Source organism: Heterocephalus glaber, unplaced genomic scaffold (assembly GCF_053883595.1).
Source record: "Heterocephalus glaber isolate CG9 unplaced genomic scaffold, H.glaber_assembly_v1.0 deba00001429, whole genome shotgun sequence".
NCBI classification, from domain to species: Eukaryota; Metazoa; Chordata; class Mammalia; order Rodentia; family Bathyergidae; genus Heterocephalus; species Heterocephalus glaber.
Genome location: NW_028258294.1, coordinates 5,743,282 through 5,761,879, shown reverse-complemented (window position 1 = coordinate 5,761,879; position 18,598 = coordinate 5,743,282). Strand labels below are relative to the sequence as shown.

At 33.4% G+C, this 18,598-nt stretch overlaps 1 protein-coding gene and 1 long non-coding RNA gene across 6 annotated transcripts in view; one reads left to right on the top strand and one right to left on the bottom strand.

Annotated features, from left to right (window-relative positions):
* The window catches only part of Grm5 (glutamate metabotropic receptor 5), a 547,664-nt gene that overhangs the window by 454,749 nt on the left and 74,317 nt on the right, over positions 1 to 18,598 (top strand). For all 5 annotated transcript variants that reach the window (XM_004868208.3, XM_004868207.3, XM_087212259.1 and 2 more), the window contains one exon: positions 5,265 to 5,391. In XM_004868208.3, the coding sequence (XP_004868265.1) occupies positions 5,265 to 5,391 (127 nt within the window). The remainder of the gene's footprint in view (positions 1 to 5,264; positions 5,392 to 18,598) is intronic.
* Positions 1 to 18,598, bottom strand: part of LOC147827856 (uncharacterized) — a 36,497-nt gene that overhangs the window by 6,471 nt on the left and 11,428 nt on the right. The gene's annotated exons all lie outside the window — the stretch shown is intronic.

Sequence of the window (18,598 nt, the reverse complement as noted above, 5' to 3'; positions counted from 1 at the left end):
TAGATAAGGAAAAATGTCATGAGCATAAATAATTAGTATGAAAATGTGATGACTAAGAAAGAAATAAATTAGATTATATGAATTCATGTAAGAGAAAGATCTATTCTGGATAAAACGCCAAACAGTGGATCATAGAAATGATAATTATTCCAGAGATAGATCATTTATATAGAAAGAATAGTAATAGAAAAGGTATAGTAGTGGTCAATTAGATATCAACAATAAATCATCCAGGGGGCATAAATGGTTATTCTAATTGGGTATTATAAAAGAAAAAGTTAAAACGATGGATTGAAGACAGACTTGTGGGAGTTTTCAGGGTTATATTACATATATGGAACTTAATTTTTATTAAACAGGAATCAAAGGATTTTTTTGACCAATATTTGTACACAAATGAAGATTAATGAATAGAATGATAAAAATGGAAAATGAGAAAAAGAAAAGTTGAAGGACACTGTTATGGTGGAGAAAAAAGCCCTGAATTAGGAAGAAAAACATGAGAATGGAAAAGGGATCAGGGAATACATTTGGGAGAAACATTAAATAGGTAGGCTCAATCAGTCAGCTCTGATTCGATATCAGGTTGAAGAAGAGAAACAAGTCCAAGACAATAAATTGTAATTCCAAGTGCTAGTAACTACAAGGTGCCACTGTCAGGAATAAAATATGAGGAGGGTTTTAGAGAAAAAGAAATGGGCTATTTGATAGCATGGTGATTTTGAGATACCTTGACAGGAAGGATTGGCCTAGAACAGTGAGAAATAAAGTGAAAGATCCACATTTAGAAACTAGGTACAGCTCAAATTGAATCTGTTAGAGTAGATAAAACTGCTCAGCCTTAAAGTTTTGATAAAAGATGTGGACCAAGAATGAAGACTGAAGAATATTTCCTTTTAAAGAATAAAAGAAAAGAGATAGATACTGAGCAGCAATAGGGTGAGAGAGGCAAACAGAGCATATTCTTAGGCAAGATATTGGTCAGTGGAAGAGGCAACCCAGTGAAGAGGAGAGAGGAAGACATAAGGATTGAGAGTTATCCCTTTGTCTGGGTCTTCAGGAGACAAGAACTTGTCAGGTGGAACAGGATATAATAATAGCTAAACATCAAGAAGTGTGTGGTAAAAAGCAGGTAAAAGTAGCTTGGTAATTTGAGGACACAGGAAAACAATTTTTAGACAAAGTATGACCTATCTATGGTTCCAGAAAATAAACAGCCAATGAAGAAGATGAAAATGAAGTTAAAAGGGTCAAGGCATTTAGCTACTGGTGTGTAACTATTCCTTCCCTATTGTCCTAGTGGAAGAATAGCACATCAAAATAATTTATTTTTTCATTAAATAGTTACATAGTACCATTTCAGGCAAGGAAAAAAATCTGCCTTTTTTTTCAATCAATCTTACCTTAACTCTTGTTTATAAAATATTTGAGATGTTTGATTGAAACAAAAATATTTTAATATTGGTAGTAAAGTACCCAAATGGTGGTTCTGCAGTTTTGGAAAACATAAGACTAAAAGGAAGAAAGATAAGGCCTAAGAAAAAAAAATTAATTACATGCTAAATGGCTCAAAAGTTTACTAAATACCAGAAAATTCATTTGTTTTGTTACCTTATACAAGAAGAGCTGAAAACTATGCCAAAGGATAAATATGGTCAGCTGTCTCTTTTTATAAATAAAGTTTCATTGAAATACAGCCAAGCTCATTTTTTAAACTTATCATATATGGTTGATTTGATGATATTGTAGCAACAATAGAAAGATGAGTAGTAATACTGATTGTATATTCTAAAGCCTAAATATTTACTATTTGGCCCTCTGAAGTAAAAGTTTGTGAACTCCTAATATAAAATGACAAAAGAGTTCTGCATCTTAACTAATAGTCTTGCAGCTGAACTCTTCCTGTGAAATCTTCTATAGACCTACAAAGAATATCAATTGTTCATAATCTCTAGTGCTTCCTATAGAAACATTATGTAATGTAAATCTTGATATAAATGTCCCTTGGTTTTGACTCTTTACAGCTATTCATTTTAAACTGGTAACTTCAAATTACTGACTGGTTGATATAAAGAATTTCTCTACATATGCTTTTCTACCTCATTCTGCTAGAAATAACTTACAAAATCAAAGAATCTGCTTGCCTATTTACAAGCTTAAATATCACATTGTTTCCTTATGTGAGAAACCCAAATTATAAATAAAGAGCAAAATAAAATGTAGACAATAGGAAGTAGGGAGATAGATCTTTCACAAAGGTGAAAGGGATCAAGAAATGGAGGGAGGGGAAGGAAAGGGGATGAAAAAAGGAGTTAAGATGTGTTACATACATGTACCAACACAGCACAAGAAATGCAAACATTATGTACAGCAAACATGTATGGAAGGAGGGAAGAAGGGAAGGAAAAAATGAGAAAAGAAGGGAAAAATGGAAACAAAGCTTTTGTAAATAGAGAGGGTTGGAGGGCTAAGAAAGGAGGGAAGGGGAATGGGAAAAAAGCAAGAACCAATATATATCATGTACAGGTACAAATTCCCAATGATAAATGTGATAAAAATGTATACCTAAAATGGACCAATAAATTTAATGAATAAAAAAAGAATGTGACACAGAACATAACATATGATAAAAGTAAAACAAATTTGTTTTGAATGATCAGAAGAAGTCATTAAATTTTCACAAATGATTCAAAAAGAGATTGTAATATTGAAATTATTCTTGGAAAAGCACATGAATTTATTTTAGTAAAATACTGATATTTACAAAGAAAAATGAATAAGATGTCAGCATATTTCTAAGGAGATAAATAGAGCTGCTTTTATTTACTAGTTCTTGCTAATGTCTGAAAAGAAAATCTTTCCATATTCTAAATATATATACTTGCGTTTCAGAATTTTATTGTCATTGATAGTTTTACCAAGTTTGCTTTAATTTACACTGAAAATTACATTCTTCCATTCTCTGTATATGTACTAGTATTCTTGTTATTAACACAACTAAGTAACATTTTAGGGTGTTCTTTCTGTACTTTATAAATTAATGTGATATTTAATTTAATCCTGAGAATCCTATAAAGTAAGTATAATACAATAACAATCAATAGACTATTTGAAGAAACTGGGAATCAACTGAGGACTGTTCAAAGCTTCATTAACTATTTAGTGACTGTAAGGAAGGCCAGAACCTGGTGCCTCTTGATTCCCTGGCCAGTGCTCTTTCCTGTAAATCTTTCATAATAATATGAAGTCTATCTTCAAATAAGGCTCAATATTTGTGAGCATGAATCTTCAACTTCAGCATATACTATTTGATATGTCATTTACATCAAAGCACTACATGAGCTAGCTATAACTGAATTGTTCTAAAAAATGAATGAAATAAATAAAATAAAATATTTTAATGGCACCACAGCAAATGGCATGTACTAAATATACTGTAATAATGAAGTATGTTTTAGCTAAATTAAGCAGACCTAATTATCAATTTTACCTCACTTATTACATAATTTTAGGGAACAGATGTTTCAGGTTCTTTTGTCACCATTCCCTACTCACAGTGGTGCAGTTTTAAGATTCACCATAAGGTGTGGTACAAAATGTAATAAAGATAAGCCACTCAAAATTATATTTATGTGTATTTAGACAGTATTGTTATTACAGAACATTAATAAAGCCAGCATCTAAAATGAGGAATATAAAGTACAATCATTGCTGTTTTAATGATTTATAAGAATGTGTGTATTCTACAGAGGCTATTCATGCACCAGTGGTAGTGGTGGAGGGGGATATATATTTCTAAAATAAAACATCTGGGACTCCTTCATGTGTTAAATTATTTCAATTATCTTCTGTTGTCTTAAAAAATCAAATAAATGAAGTGGTACATAGTACTTTCAATGACTTTACCTTCATCCTAAGCAAAGCAAAGCTACCAAATATGAAAAAATGGGCTGAATTATTGAACAAGACCAAGAAATTATCTCTTCTCAGGGCAAAGGCCCTGCAGGAGGGAGGGGAATGGATATAGAGTAATTTTATCTAGAAAATATAGGGAAGTGGAAAGGGGACATTACCAGAACCCCTGCAGTGGGTCCTGGTCTTCTGTGAGCCACAACAGCACAAGGCTAATTAAAGAATAAAAACAGGAAAAGAGACAGAGAGAAGCCGGGTCTTGGGACTGATCAGTGCTGCTCTAGGGAACAAAGACAAAGGCCCCCAAATGCATCCAGTATTTATTGAATACAACCATGGAAAGAACAGAGAGCTGTATATGCTTTGAAAACATCTAGTGAAACACTGTCGAACACCTGGCATATGGCACCAGGCAGGGAAATAAGGAAGTAAGCACTGCTTATCTTGCTTGGATGGAACAAATAGGTACTGGGATCAGAAGCAATTAGCAAGCAATTGGGTTAGTGAGAAGCCATAATTCAGGGAAAAGGATTTTAATTGGGGTCATGCTGACCTCAGCTGCACATAACTCAGCAGAGCCCTGCCACTTCACAGACTAGGGCCTAGGTTTCCATGGTAGCCATTGGGGGAGGGGCTATACTTGCCCAGTCTGCCATCTGACATGCCCATTTGAGTCACAGTGCTTTGGTCTGATTCCTGATATAAAACAAAATAGTCAAATTATGGAGGGCCAGGGATTTAGCTCAGGATTCTGCCGCCTGCCTTGCAAGTGCAAATGCCTGAGTTTGATCCCCACTACCAAAAAAACCCCAACAAATTACGGAAAGCAAGAAGCAGTTGCCACTCATACCCCGTTAGTACTGGGAAGGGATGTCTGCTACAAAAAAAACTTTTATATTTTGATTCTTTTTATCCAAAACAAATCCCTAAATTATTTTCATGAATTTGGACAAATTTTTAAAGATGGAATATATAATTATTTATATATATTCAATTATTTTACTGATAGAAAGCCAAGGTAGGTTCAGAAAGAGAAGTATATAATCTTGGTGAAAATTCAGTTTTGTTCAATTATATGTATGTACACATGAGCACCAACATAGATACTTATAAGTATCGAAAGCTACTTATCCTAATTCTGAGCCCTACCACCAACCAGCATCATGACATTGAACTCATTATTTAAACTCATCCTAGTTTATCAGAGGATTAATACTTTTTTCTCCCTATCTAACATCATTTTAAATAATTTAAGTAAAGGTTCTTTCTGCCTTGTAAAATAGCACAATATATTTCGATACAGAATTGGTAAATTTTAAAAAATTTATCAGTATTTTAAATATTTTCCTTAGGTGATCCGGAAGGGAGAAGTCAGCTGTTGTTGGACTTGCACACCTTGTAAAGAGAATGAGTATGTCTTTGATGAGTACACCTGCAAGGCGTGCCACCTTGGGTCCTGGCCGACAGATGATCTGACAGGTACATGTATCATAATGTCAGCACATTCTTCTAAAATTAACTTAAAAAGATAAATATATAGAAAAAGAAGATCACTTCTTCAAGCATTCTCATGTTGGATGATCTTATTTATGTGACAGAGAATTCTAGTGGGAACACAAATCTCCCGAAAGCCTGACCTAATTATGAAAATCCTTAGATCTTAGGTGAAGATCTACTTTTACTCCATGTCATCTCTCAAATTAGATCAGAATTTCTAGGTTGTCTACTAGGCACTTGGCCCACTCTTAAGACATACCCAGAATTTCTAACCAGATCCCCAGTTTATTACGTCATTTGAGAAGAAAGAATTAGCTAGGAAAAGAATAAGAAGTCACAACATATACAAGGGCAAAACGTTAGCACCGAAGTGGGTAAAAGTTTGACAGATGCTTTGCTTGTCTTAATGATTTTCCTTAATCGAAACAGGAGCCTCCAACGATAAGAATTTTTAAGTAATAATATTGGCACTGGACAGGACTAACCTTGATTATTTCTCACTTTTTTGTCTTGCCTTATGTTTTTTATTCCAAAGAATGTTCCTGCATGTCACTGTGTTCTCTGTTCTATATTTAATAGCTATTTCTAATATTTACAATAAAAAACAGAATATGACTCCCCCCATCTTTTCCTCAATACTCTCATTTCATGTGCCTATTTGCCTAGTAATGAATTAAAGACATACAAATTAAGCTGCTCCCTTTATCTTAAAGATATCTACAGCATATGAAAAAGAACAAAAGTAAAAATACGAATACAATGTAAGAACAGAATACAGACTTATAGGCAAGAAAGGAGGAAGAATGTCCCATGAGGCTCACAAGAACACTCTGGGCAGAGGACTCGCTATGTGGGATGTCAGGCTAAATAATGGTTTCACAATTAAGATGGATTTTAGCACACAGTTCCTGGATGATACAAGATCGTAAGGTCATCAGTGTCAGAATCCATCCCTCACAAGACAATGGATTACCCATAACACTTCTATTAGCTCACTTCCATCACCTGGTTATAAAAATCCTGTGATCCTGGGCATTCTGAAACTTGTTCACACTAAGATTTTTTAATAATTGGTAGTTATACAGAATTTTCTCTTAAAAAACTTGATTTAATAAAATATCTAAGGGCTTTATGATAACATTTTAGTCCTAATTTTGCCATTAAACAACAAGATTTCTCAAGCTCTTGTTCATTCATCCAGGTCTCCCCAGAACAGACTCAGTGCTGAACATAAAGCCTTTAATACATTTTGTGGAACAGATTAACTACTTTATATGTGTGTGTAAATGAACACAAAATTAAAATACCAGAAAGAAAATATATATTGATTGGTTTTCTTGAGGAGGAAGTAAGGAACCGTATTAGTGACATCACCTTTATATTCTTTTTATTCTCATTTTAACCTGGATACTGCTAATTTCTAAAACTACCTTGCATGTTAACTATCTTACATGGTTAAGCACCTTCTTAGTGAATGCAGTATCTCTTAATATCTGTGGGGAATTGGTTCCAGGATCCTACATAGAAAAGGAAAATATGCCTATACTCAAGTTCATTTTATAAAATGTCATATTTGAATATAATTTATGGACATTCTCCTGCATAATTGATTTAAATCATCAATAAATAACTTACAGAACCTGATATAATGCAAAACAAAACTATGGTAAATAGTTGTTATAATGCATGAATTATATTATTATAATAATATAAATAGGAATAACAAGACATACATATTGAATTAAAGAACAATGTACCTTTTTAGCAACATACTCTTACAAAATATAGAATCAAATATTGTATCAATATATAATCTGCCTACTGTATATCTGATATATAAGATCTGATAATAATGTTAAAAAAAGCTGTGTAAATAGTTAATATGTAATATTTACAAAATAATTACAAAAATAAAAATCTCTACTTTAGAACATAAATTTTCCGAACTGTATGCAGAATGGTAACGTGTAAAAAAATTGCATCTGTACTAAAGAAGAATCTGTACTGAAAATAAATGTAGTGTTCTTTCATTACTTTAATATGTTTATTATTATTTTCATTATAATAACTTGTGAACTAAAAACAGATAAATTCTGATATCATTTGGTTACTATGTAGTAGTCCTTACATATTTTACAATATTGTGGGAAGAGAAGAATTAAACACAAATAAACAAATACATAACACTGTCAAGTTGTGCTAAGAAATATAAAGAAAAAGAACAGGAGTTTAAAAATAAAAATATTAGCAAATTAGCAAATTCTGTTCATAAAAGATCTCTCTGGAAAAGTGAAAATTAGCTGAGACCTACACGATAAATAGAAATACTTAGCAAATAATAACAATGAGGGTATTTTTGGCCAAGAAAACAGTAAACATGTAGGACTGTATATGGGAAAGTAGAGAAAATGATCTCAGAAGAGATTAGAAAGGTAACAGAGGTGAGATCATATATAACCTAGGAGAACATATTGAGGATTTGAGTGTTTAATTGTTAATTACAATGTGGAAACATTACAGGAATTTCAGTATACATACAAAAAACTCTCAGTGGAAGTATATTTATAAAATAACATTCTGGTCGCTTTGAGGGTGAATAATTTGGAGAAAGATAGAAGGTGGAAGTAAACAGACAAATTTGATAGTTATCTTACTACTGAAGACAAGGATTCTTGGTGTCTTGAACAAAAAAATGGTTTATACTATTGGTATATACTTTGGTATAGAATCAACAAGACATATACGTAAATTGAATGCAGGAGCTTTTAAGGAAGGCTGCCATTTTCTTTCTTAAATATGAGAGAAATGAATATGCTGTTTCATAAATACCAAGAGTTAGCTTAGATTAGATCAGTTTGAGATGCCTTTGAGATCACCAAGTGAGAATTAATTAATTTGACAATTAAAGTCTTAATTTGTGCCATAAAATGAATTGAGTACTGGGAATAAAAAGCTTTCATCTAAATTTCTAAGAAACTTATAATCTAGTGGGAGAAAAGCAAATAGATAACAAAACAGATGACACACTGTAGTTAGTACTAAAAGTGAGAAATAAACGGAATACTATAGAAAAAAGGAGAAAACCATAATTAACCTTGGAGATTCAGCAAAGTTTTAATTGTGCAACATGAGTTGAAACTCACTTTTAAAAAGTGCAGATGATTGTATTAGGAAGAACTATTATTTCAGTTACTAATATCATAACCCAGAGATGATTGAAAAATGGTTAATGGGTTATTTTTTGCCAAGTATAATAGATGTGCTTTTTTTTTTTTAGTTTTTATTGTTACATTTTAGGTATACAATTCATTTACATTTATCATTGGGTGTTTGTACCTGTACATGATATATCTTGGTTCTTATTCTTTTCCCCCTTTACCTGTGCACCCTTCACCCCCTCTGCCCTCCCTATTTATATAGATTTCATTTCCATTTTTTTTTCTTTCCTCATAGTTTTTCCTTTCCCTCTTTTCCTTTCCCCTTCCCCTCCTTTCACTCCTTCGTCTTTGGACCTTTTTTCCTATTTCAAATTATCAATTATTCATTTTAATCATTGTAACCCTTGTTTACACTATCAGTTTCTCACACTAGAGAAACTATTCAGTATTTACACAACTGTGTCCTATTTATTTCACTTAGAGTATGGCCTTGATATGCATCCATTTAGCTATAAATGACTCTAGTTTTTTGTTCTTTATGGCTGAGTAGTACTCCATTTTATTAAAAAAACCCATTTTCTTTATCTAGTTTCCAGTTGATGGGCACTTGGGCTACTTCCAAGCTTTAACTATTACAAACTGTGCTATGAACATGGGTGCACATATATCACTGTGGTATGATTCTTTTAATTCTTTGGGGAAGATACCCAGCAGGGGAAGAGCTGGGTCAAATGGGACCTCTAGTCCTAGTTCTTTGAGGTATCTCCATACTGACTTCCACAGTGGTTGCACCAGTCTGCACTCCCACCAACAATGGAGAAGGGTTCCTTTCTCCCCACTGCCCAGCCAGCATTTGTTATTGGTTGATTTCTTGATAGCAGCCATTCTTTCTGGGGTGAGGTGGAATCTCAGTGCTGTTTTCATCTGCATCTCTCGCATGACGAGTGATGTTGAACGTTTTTTCTTATATTTGTTTGCTGCTTTTTACTTCTTTGTCTGAGAAATGTCTGTTCATTTCAGATGCCTATATTTGAATTGGGTCTTTGAATGTGGGGGGGTCTGATTTTTTTCAATTCTTTATACACTCTAGATAGTAGTCCATTGTCTGAGGTACAGCTGCTAAAAATTTTTACCCTTATTGTAGGTTGTCTGTTAGCTCTGTTGGTGGTTTATTTTGCAGTTGTGCTCATTTTTATTTACTGTCTTATCTGAGTTGTCTTTCCTATAAAAATAAATCATCTCATTTTTTATTTCATTTCATCCTAATCAACTGTACTCAACTTTCTTAAATAATAAATATTTTCTCTTTTAAACTTTCTCACACCTGATTAATCAAATTAGTTTGTCTTTTGCCCTTACCATGCTATTGGAAATATTTGGCATAAGATAACAAGGTCCACCCTACTGTCAAGCCTAATGATCAGTTGCTCATCCTTATTTTACAAACATTTCTGCTCAATTTAAGGACCTTTGTGCTACACAATTTTTTTAAGTTTCCTTCTTTGCCAGGCATGTCACAACAGATGTTTCTCTGACTTATCTAATCACCAAGGGTTTTTTATGTTTTTTGATGTTGCCTGTTCCATTTCATCCAGATCATTGAAAGTTTATGGTTGGTTCCATCATTAGCTTATTGTCTTTCTCTTATGCCAGCTCTTCAAGTGATCTCATCTACTTTAATGATTTTGACACTTGGCTACATGCTATTGACACCGAATAGTCCAGCTCAACCTGTACTCTTTTCCTGAATTTCCAACTCATTAATCTATCGACTTCCTGAATATCTCTACTTGTTTAATCCAAAGCTATTTCAATAGAGCATGTCCAAACCTTATCACTTCCCCATCACGGCTTTTTAAAAACCATTTACAGTGGTACCATTGTTCACAAACACTTTTGGTTTTGAATAATCTGGTTCACAAACAGTACATTTGGCAAAATTTCATTTTTGTTTGCAAACTCTGCATCAGGTGATGAAAAAGACTACAGCCATATTTCCCACACAAATACAAATATGGCCATCTTTTCCAGAATTGTGAAACAAATTAAGTTCGTGAACTGTACTTGCCTTTCCTATTATATTTCCTCTTTCAATTAATGACACCACCACTTTGCTCATTGCTGAACCAAAAAGAAATCAGTTATCTTAGACCCTTTTCTATTTTTGGCCACCTGTGTCCAGTCATTTAATAAGCTTGATTATTTAAGTTGCTAACTACTCTAAACTTCCTCCCCTCATTTCCATTTGTACAATTTCATATCTGACTATTGTGATAAATTATTTCTCTTTCCCCAGATGTATGCTACATGGCTCTAAGTCTACTATTTATCTGCTATTGGATAGTATAACTAAAATAGACATACATCTTTCATTTCTTCCTAAGGTTCATGGCTAAAGTCCCTATCACAAAAGACAAATTAATAAAAGTCTAAAGTAGATATGCTTTATATAACATAGGAACTTTTATAAGGAAATTAAGCCCCACAGAGATAGATATGTCTATGTATTTTTATGCCAGATTTGATGAAGAAGTAGATAGACCTAAAGAAATAAATAAGTAGATAAAAAGATATGATATAATAAAATGTGGAAGTAAATCAGCAAGGCCTGTTTGTGAAGATTCCTCTGTTCATTGAGAGTTAAAAGACCTGCTTCTGGGAGAAAAACCAGAGGAATATGAGAGTAACTGTAACCATCATGCTTCTGCTATTTCTCAAATGCAATTCTATAGTGCCATATTTTGGCGTAGTGTATCCTGAACTCAATGCTTGGCTTCGTATCTCTGTAATATACATTCTAAGGTTTTCAAAATAATACAAAAAAAATTTCCCCTCTCCTTTGCTTTCCTATAATCATTCTAATTTTAGTAAACATCACTTTCTACCTCTCATTTTACATTATACTAGCAAAAACTACTCATAATACTTTTTCCATTAGGTTTATTGGTACATTTTAGGTAACAATACAGTTACCTTCATCATTGGGACCTTGTACCTTTTTCTGTTTAGTAGAAAAGAAAGAAATCCTCTTTTATTTGTTTGCTACATGATATACTGCTTCACTTCTAACCTCAACCAACAATGAAGTGTTCATTGACTAATCACATATATGTGTCATGTTGTGCTTAGGAAAGATTTTCAAATAATCAACAATGTAAGAATTAAGACAAAGATAATAGCTTGAAAAATTCCTGGAGAATATTACATTGTACAATATGAGAACAAATTTAAACATTTAAAAAGATTATTAAATTATATATATTATTATATATATTAAATTATATTTCCAACAAGTAAATTGATAATTCATAATCAGAATAAAGACAAAAAAAGAAAAGTATTTTAGATAATTGGCATACAAATTCATAAGACATATGTAAAATATAAGAAATATTTTGAAACAATTATAATACATAAAGTTAATAACTGTGAATTTATTTCTGAAGTTAATTATGTATGATAAATAACAGAAACTATAAGAAGCATTTAATTCTCATTTATATTCTCAGGGATACTGGTATAATTATGCCCACTTATGCATGAACACAAATGTTAAGTGAATTTCCCAAGTTCATATAACTGATAAATGACAAAGCAATATTTTTAACTTATGCTCTCTAATAACAAACCTATTTTTGAAAGAGCCATACTAATTCTTAATTTTGCTTCCATTTCCATTTGCAAATAATTTAAAAACTTTCTATGTGCACTAATATTTTAATCAATAATATTATTATTTATTGTTTGAAAATAAATACATAATGCTCTATTTACCACAAATTAACTTTATAAAGGGTCAAGGATTTAGCTCAGTGGTTCTGCTACCTGCCTCACAAGTGCAAGGTCCCAAGTTTGATCCTCGGTAACAAAAAAAACATTAACTTTACACAGCATATTTCCTCCATAAAAACTATGAGTCATACTTTTTGTAAAATACAATTAAACATACTAATTTCTTTGAATTGATATTTCAGAGTGTCCCTACACTCATCCTATCACTGTAGCATTTTCTTCTTCTACAATTCATTACCAGTGGGTATTTGAATCATTAACATTTTCTTCTTCATCTTTTAATTTGGTGACTATAAATTTCCTTCATAAAACTGCTTTCATTGTGTCCCATAGATTCTGATATGTTGTATTGTCATTGTCATTTAATTGAAGGAACTGTCTGATTTTTTTCTTTAATTTCCTCTGTGACCCATTGGTTATTCAGAAGTGTGTTGTTCAATTTCCATGTGATTATGAAACTCTTCTGGTTTCTTTTGCTATTGATCTCCAATTTCATTGCCCTATGGTCTGATAATATACAGGGCATTTCCTTTGCAGTTACTTAAACATATTCTATGAGCAAGTGTGTGGTCTATTTTGGAGAACGACCCGTGTGCAGCTGAAAAGAATGTGTATTATGATTTTGCAGGGTGGAAAACTCTGTAAACATGTTAAGTTCATTTGTTCAAGAGTTTGATTGAGTTCTAGTACTTCATTACTTATTTTTTGTCTTGTTGATCTATCTATTTTTGACAGTGGGGTATTGAGGTCCCCCACTACTACTGCATTAGTGCATACATGACTTTTCATGTCCATTAGCATTTGTTTTATATAGTTGGGCACACTAGTGTTCGGTGCATAGATATTTATGATTGTCATCTCTTCCTGTTGGATTGTTCCCTTTACAAGGATGCAGTGCCTTTTTTTGTCTTTCTTAATCAGTATTAGTTTGAAATCCACTTGATCTGCAAACAGGATAGCTACTCCTTCTTTTTTTTGGGTTCCTGTCACATGGAGTATTGTTTTCCACCCTTTAACTTTCAATCCATGAGTTTCTTTTTGAATTAAGTGTGTTTCTTATATGCAGCATATTTTTGGATATTGCTTCTTGACCCATTCTGCCAGTCTATTTCTTTTGATTGGTGAATTGAGACCATTAACATTGATGGTTATAACTAATACATATTGACTTATCATTGTCATGACATTTTCTTTTTGTTGGATTCTCCCCCTTTACATTTAATTCCTTGTCATGGCCAATGGGTTCATTCTGCTGTGCTTCCTAGGTTGTGATCCTCATTGTCTTTTCCTAGGATATTGTCTAAAATTTTTTGGAGTGCTGGTTTGGTATTCATGAAGTTCCTAAGGTACTCTTTGTCATGAAAGTATCTTATTTCTCCATCAATTTTGAAAGATAGTTTTGCAGAGTACATCCATCTGGGTTGGAGGCTGTTTTCCTTTAGGGCTTGGACTACATCACTCCAAGGTCTTCTTCCTTGAGGGTTTGTGTTGAGAAATCTACTGTGATTCTGATGGGCTTTCCTTTGTATGTGATTTATTTTTTTCTCTAACTGCTTGTAAAACTTTGTTCTTCTTGTGGGTTTCTGGAATCTTAACAATTATATGTCTATGTATAGATTTTTTTTGATCATGGCTAGTTGGAGTCCTATATGCTTCACTTATCCGTATGTCGAGTACTTTTCCCCTGCTTGCGAAGTTTTCTGCCATCACTTCTGTGAACAGTTTTTTTATGTCATCCGCACTCTCCTGTTTCTTTGTTGACTCCAATCAGTCTTATGTTATTCTTCTTTGCATCGTCTAGCAGCTGCTAGATTGAGTTCTCATGGTCCCTTACAATTTTGAAGCAATTTTTCTTTTCCTGGTCACTAATTGCAATCTTAGCTTCTCTATCTGAAATTCTGACCTCACATTGGCTCATTCTGCTGTGTAGACTTTCAATGGAGTATTTAATCTCCTGGAAATCTGTTTGCATTTGTTTTATGGATTCCATTTGTTTCCTATGTTGGGATTCCAACCTGTTCCTCAGCTCCTCTCTAGATTCATTAATCATGTCTTGCACTACATGCACAATCTCTGCTGTTATCTGAGAAATTATTTCTGATTTCATTTTTTTCAGATCCTCTTTTGTTGCCAGTTCAGGGAGTCCAGGTGATTGAGTATCAGAGTGTCCCATCTCATTTCCCTTTGGGGTTGCTGTAGGTAATCTGGAAGTCTGGTTTTGAGACTTGTTTTTGTGTCTTCTCATTTCAACCGGGTGAGGGGGCAGAAGGTTGTGTGCTGTTGGTGCCTGCATGGCTCACCTCCTCTGTGCTGGGGGCAGTGGCATGGTGGTCCAGAGGCCCCTTCCTCTGCACTGGGAGTGGTGGCACAGCAGCCCGGAAGCCCCTTCCTCTGCACTGGGAGCGATTATGTGGAATTTCTTGAAAAAAGTCAATCGGTTCCCGAGGGCTGGTTGTAACTCAAGTTGGTTTTAAGTCAATACAGCTGAAATCTCGGGATCTTGTACCTTTACATGATGTACTTGGTTCTTATTTTTTCCCCATTTCCCTGCTCTCCCTTCACCCACTCCACCCTTCCCTATTTACAAAGACTTTGTTTCCATTTTTTTCCTTTTCTCATATTTTTTCTTTTCCCTTCTTTTCTTTCCCCTTCCCCTCCCACTTTCCCTACTCCTTTAGACCTTTGCTTCCAATTATACAATATCAATTTTGTTCCTTATAATTCTTATCTATGTGCAACATTATTTTATTCTTTCCTGTCTGCACATATGCTGTCTTTTCTATCTGGAATGTGTTTACTGTGGTTTCTTCATTGAGTAATTCTCACCCTTCCCCATTCTGCTATTTCCTATTCCCTATTCACTTGTCCCATGAAACCTTCTTTAATGTACTTAAACTACAAAGTGCCCTCTTTTATATGTCTAAATGCTATCTTTTTCTTTAAATCATTTTTTTCTAAACTGTATTTTTACCAATTTTTTAATCCAACATGTAACACAATGCCTGACATAAAGTAGACACTCTCACTAAATGTGTGCCAACTTTCAGTCAAATGAAAGGAATGTTATAAATGAAGAATAAAGTATGTATGGGCCTGCCTATGAAGAGTGTCTTTAACTAAAGACACTGATATTATCCTAAACACTGTGGGACTGTTACAGCTGTCTCAGCAAAAAAAAAAAAAAATCACACCAAGAAAACGTCCAAATTAAAGGAGTCTTTTTAGTAGCCGGAGACCAAGGATGAGCTTCCACTCCCATCTTCCTTGGTACCAATCAAGCAGCGAAGCCTAGTTTTTAAAGAGAAAAATCACACAATAGATGTCATGATTTCATCTTTGAGCAAGCAGAGAGGTACAGAAGCAGATTGCAAGTTAGATTAAAATCCAATTCTGCAGATCTGGCAGAAAATTCCTATCTTTATGGTTAGGGCCACAGTGTAACATGTCCTGTCCTTTGTTCTTAACCACAAGACAAGGTATGTCCTGTTCTTTGTTCTTAACCACAAGGTAAGCTAGGTGCTGGTTAACTTATTACTTTGAAACTGTTTATTTATTCATTCTTGCATTAGATCAACTAGGCATTCATTCAATAAACATATATCTAGTGCTTTCTGTCCGAGTGAAGGAAAAATATCTCTTCCTTTCAACCTTTCCTATATTTGTTTGCTGAGGCTCCTGTAGCAAAAGACAGATTACCAACAGAAAAGTATACACATTTATTGAATATGAGTTTTTCTTTCCTTTCTTTTTGTAAAGGAGATCTCACTATGCGGAGCAGGCTAGTCTCAAATTCCTGAGCTGATTTTCTGACTTAGTCTCTCAAATAGCTGGAACTACAGTTGTATGCTACCATGCACTGCTAACAATAAATTTATGTGACATGGGAACCCTCTTAAGGAAATGAGGACCAGAAGTAGTTAAATCTGAGACTTTTTACATTAGATTTGAGGAAAAATGGAGAGTTGTAGAGAACTGTGATAGGAAAATGAGTAAGTTGGATAAACTTATTAGGTTCTGTTCTTTCAATTTCTTCCCTGGGTTCCTTTATTTTATTAAGGATAGTTCTTTCCTCAGAGAACACTAAGGGCATGTTTCACATTGAGTCTTATAACCTGCTTCAGGGAGAAGGGTGAGGGAAGATCAGGAGTTCTCCCTGCAAGTGTTGTTTCTCAAATTCCATCAGATTAAACTATTTAGTATGCCAAAGTGGTGTATTTGGAGATAGCATGTCACTAAGTGCTGACACCATTTTTATGACTAAAACAGATACAATTCTTTGGGCTTATAATGTTTACATTCTGGCAGAGAGAATAGTTTTCAATGCAAAAATTATCTCCAGGAATACCAAAAAATTGACTAAGGAAATACAATCCTGGTGTTATAAATGTTATAAATATAATTTACACAGTCACAATTTGGAGAGTGAATATTATTGTAAAGGAAGGAAACTGATTTCACAATGATGATCTCATCTGGAGAAACAGAAGAGGGACTCAGATGGGAATTACAGGAGAGGTTTCATTTATATGTGGAATATGTGTGTGTAACTATATGTTATTTGAAACATATGAAAAATGTTAGCAATGGTTAAATTTGCATTTTTATTTTTTATATTATACTCCTTTGCATATTTAAAATTCTTATAATTTAAACTATTCCTACTATTTGAGTTACTTAAGTAATACTGAGAGACAAGATGTAAAAATAAAAGCCTAAATTAGGGCTTATAAAAGATTAAAAAAGCCCACAGTAAAAAAATTTTACAAAAATAATATTAATCTATTGGTGCCTTGGATTACGGTAGTATAATGAAATTAAAAGCCAGTGAAGACATTTTATTATAAATTTAAATAGACAGAACTAGGCAATGAATTCTGTAAGAAGGTAACTGCAATAGTTTGCTTTGGTAGAAAAATATGGTGAAAGGCAACAATTTGGATGTGGTATTCCTAATCAGAGAATTCTCTAAAAACCTCTGCCAAACTCTTTCATTGCATACCATTCCCTGCCACATATTTGCAAAAAGTACACTACAAAGAAATCTTTAATTTGTATTCTGTCAAGTAATTTAGGATTGGATGTAAGTGGAAACAGCTCTGAGATCTTTAGCTTTCCAGTCCAAAGCCACAGAAACACTTCCAGGTAGGTGTGCCAGGCTCTGGCACCCAACCAATAAACCCAAGTAAAAAAGAAAAAACAACAATGTTGCTTTCAACAAGTAACTCAGTTGGAGGCTTTATGACAGGAAGTTAGAATAATTTCCTGCTTTTCATTCATAAATAAATGTATCTTATTTAAGTGCAAAGCTGTAAAATGGAAGGAAGGCAGTGCACATCAACATTTTAATGTCAATAGGAACATTCTCTAGGAAGTTCTTTTGGTTCCCTCAGTTACCTAATTGCTTTGGAGGGTGGAACCTTTGTGTCATCACTTAAGGGGGGAAAAATGAACAGAATCAAACAAAAAAGACTTGGTGGGAATCTGGGAGGGAGCTGAGGATGAGCTCCAAGAGGGTGTAACTATTGACAGGTTTTATAACTCCAGCATTTGAGTTACTCTCTTCTTATAAATGTTTCTTTCATTTGTATTAGCCAGCTTGTCCTAGTTTATTGGAAGATTTTTGCCTAATACAAAACACATTAAATGAAAACATGAGGGATTGCTTTTCATTACCAATAATCATAATTATAGTCATTTTAAGCATTATCTTTTTGAATCTTATGATTTTGAATCCCAGAAAGATCTATAAATTGCTCAAGATCACAGAACTAGTGGAAAATTGGGTCAAGAGTTTTTACTACATTTCTTTCCCTTATCCACAATCCCATTTTCTCATACTCATAGACTTTCTCATAGAAAGTCTCATATTTTCAGGAAATTATAAAAAGAAAAAAATTCAGCTTCAAATTGGTCAATATTAATTATCTCCATGATGCTTTCATATTTTTCATACTAAATGTGATTAAAATGTTCTGGCTATTTGATTACTACAATTAAACTTAGAAGAGAAATAGAATAAAGATAGCCTCTTTAATAAATGGTACTGGGAAAACTGCCTTTCCACATGCCAAAGATTAAATCTAGATTCATATCTCTCTCCATGTACTAAACTAAAATTTAAATGAATCTAAGATCTAAATATTAAAACAGAAAAAGTTAATCTGTGGGAAGATAGAACATGTAAAACTCTTGAAGACAGAAGTTTGGGCAAAGACTTTAAGAGAAAAAAAAACAATCCC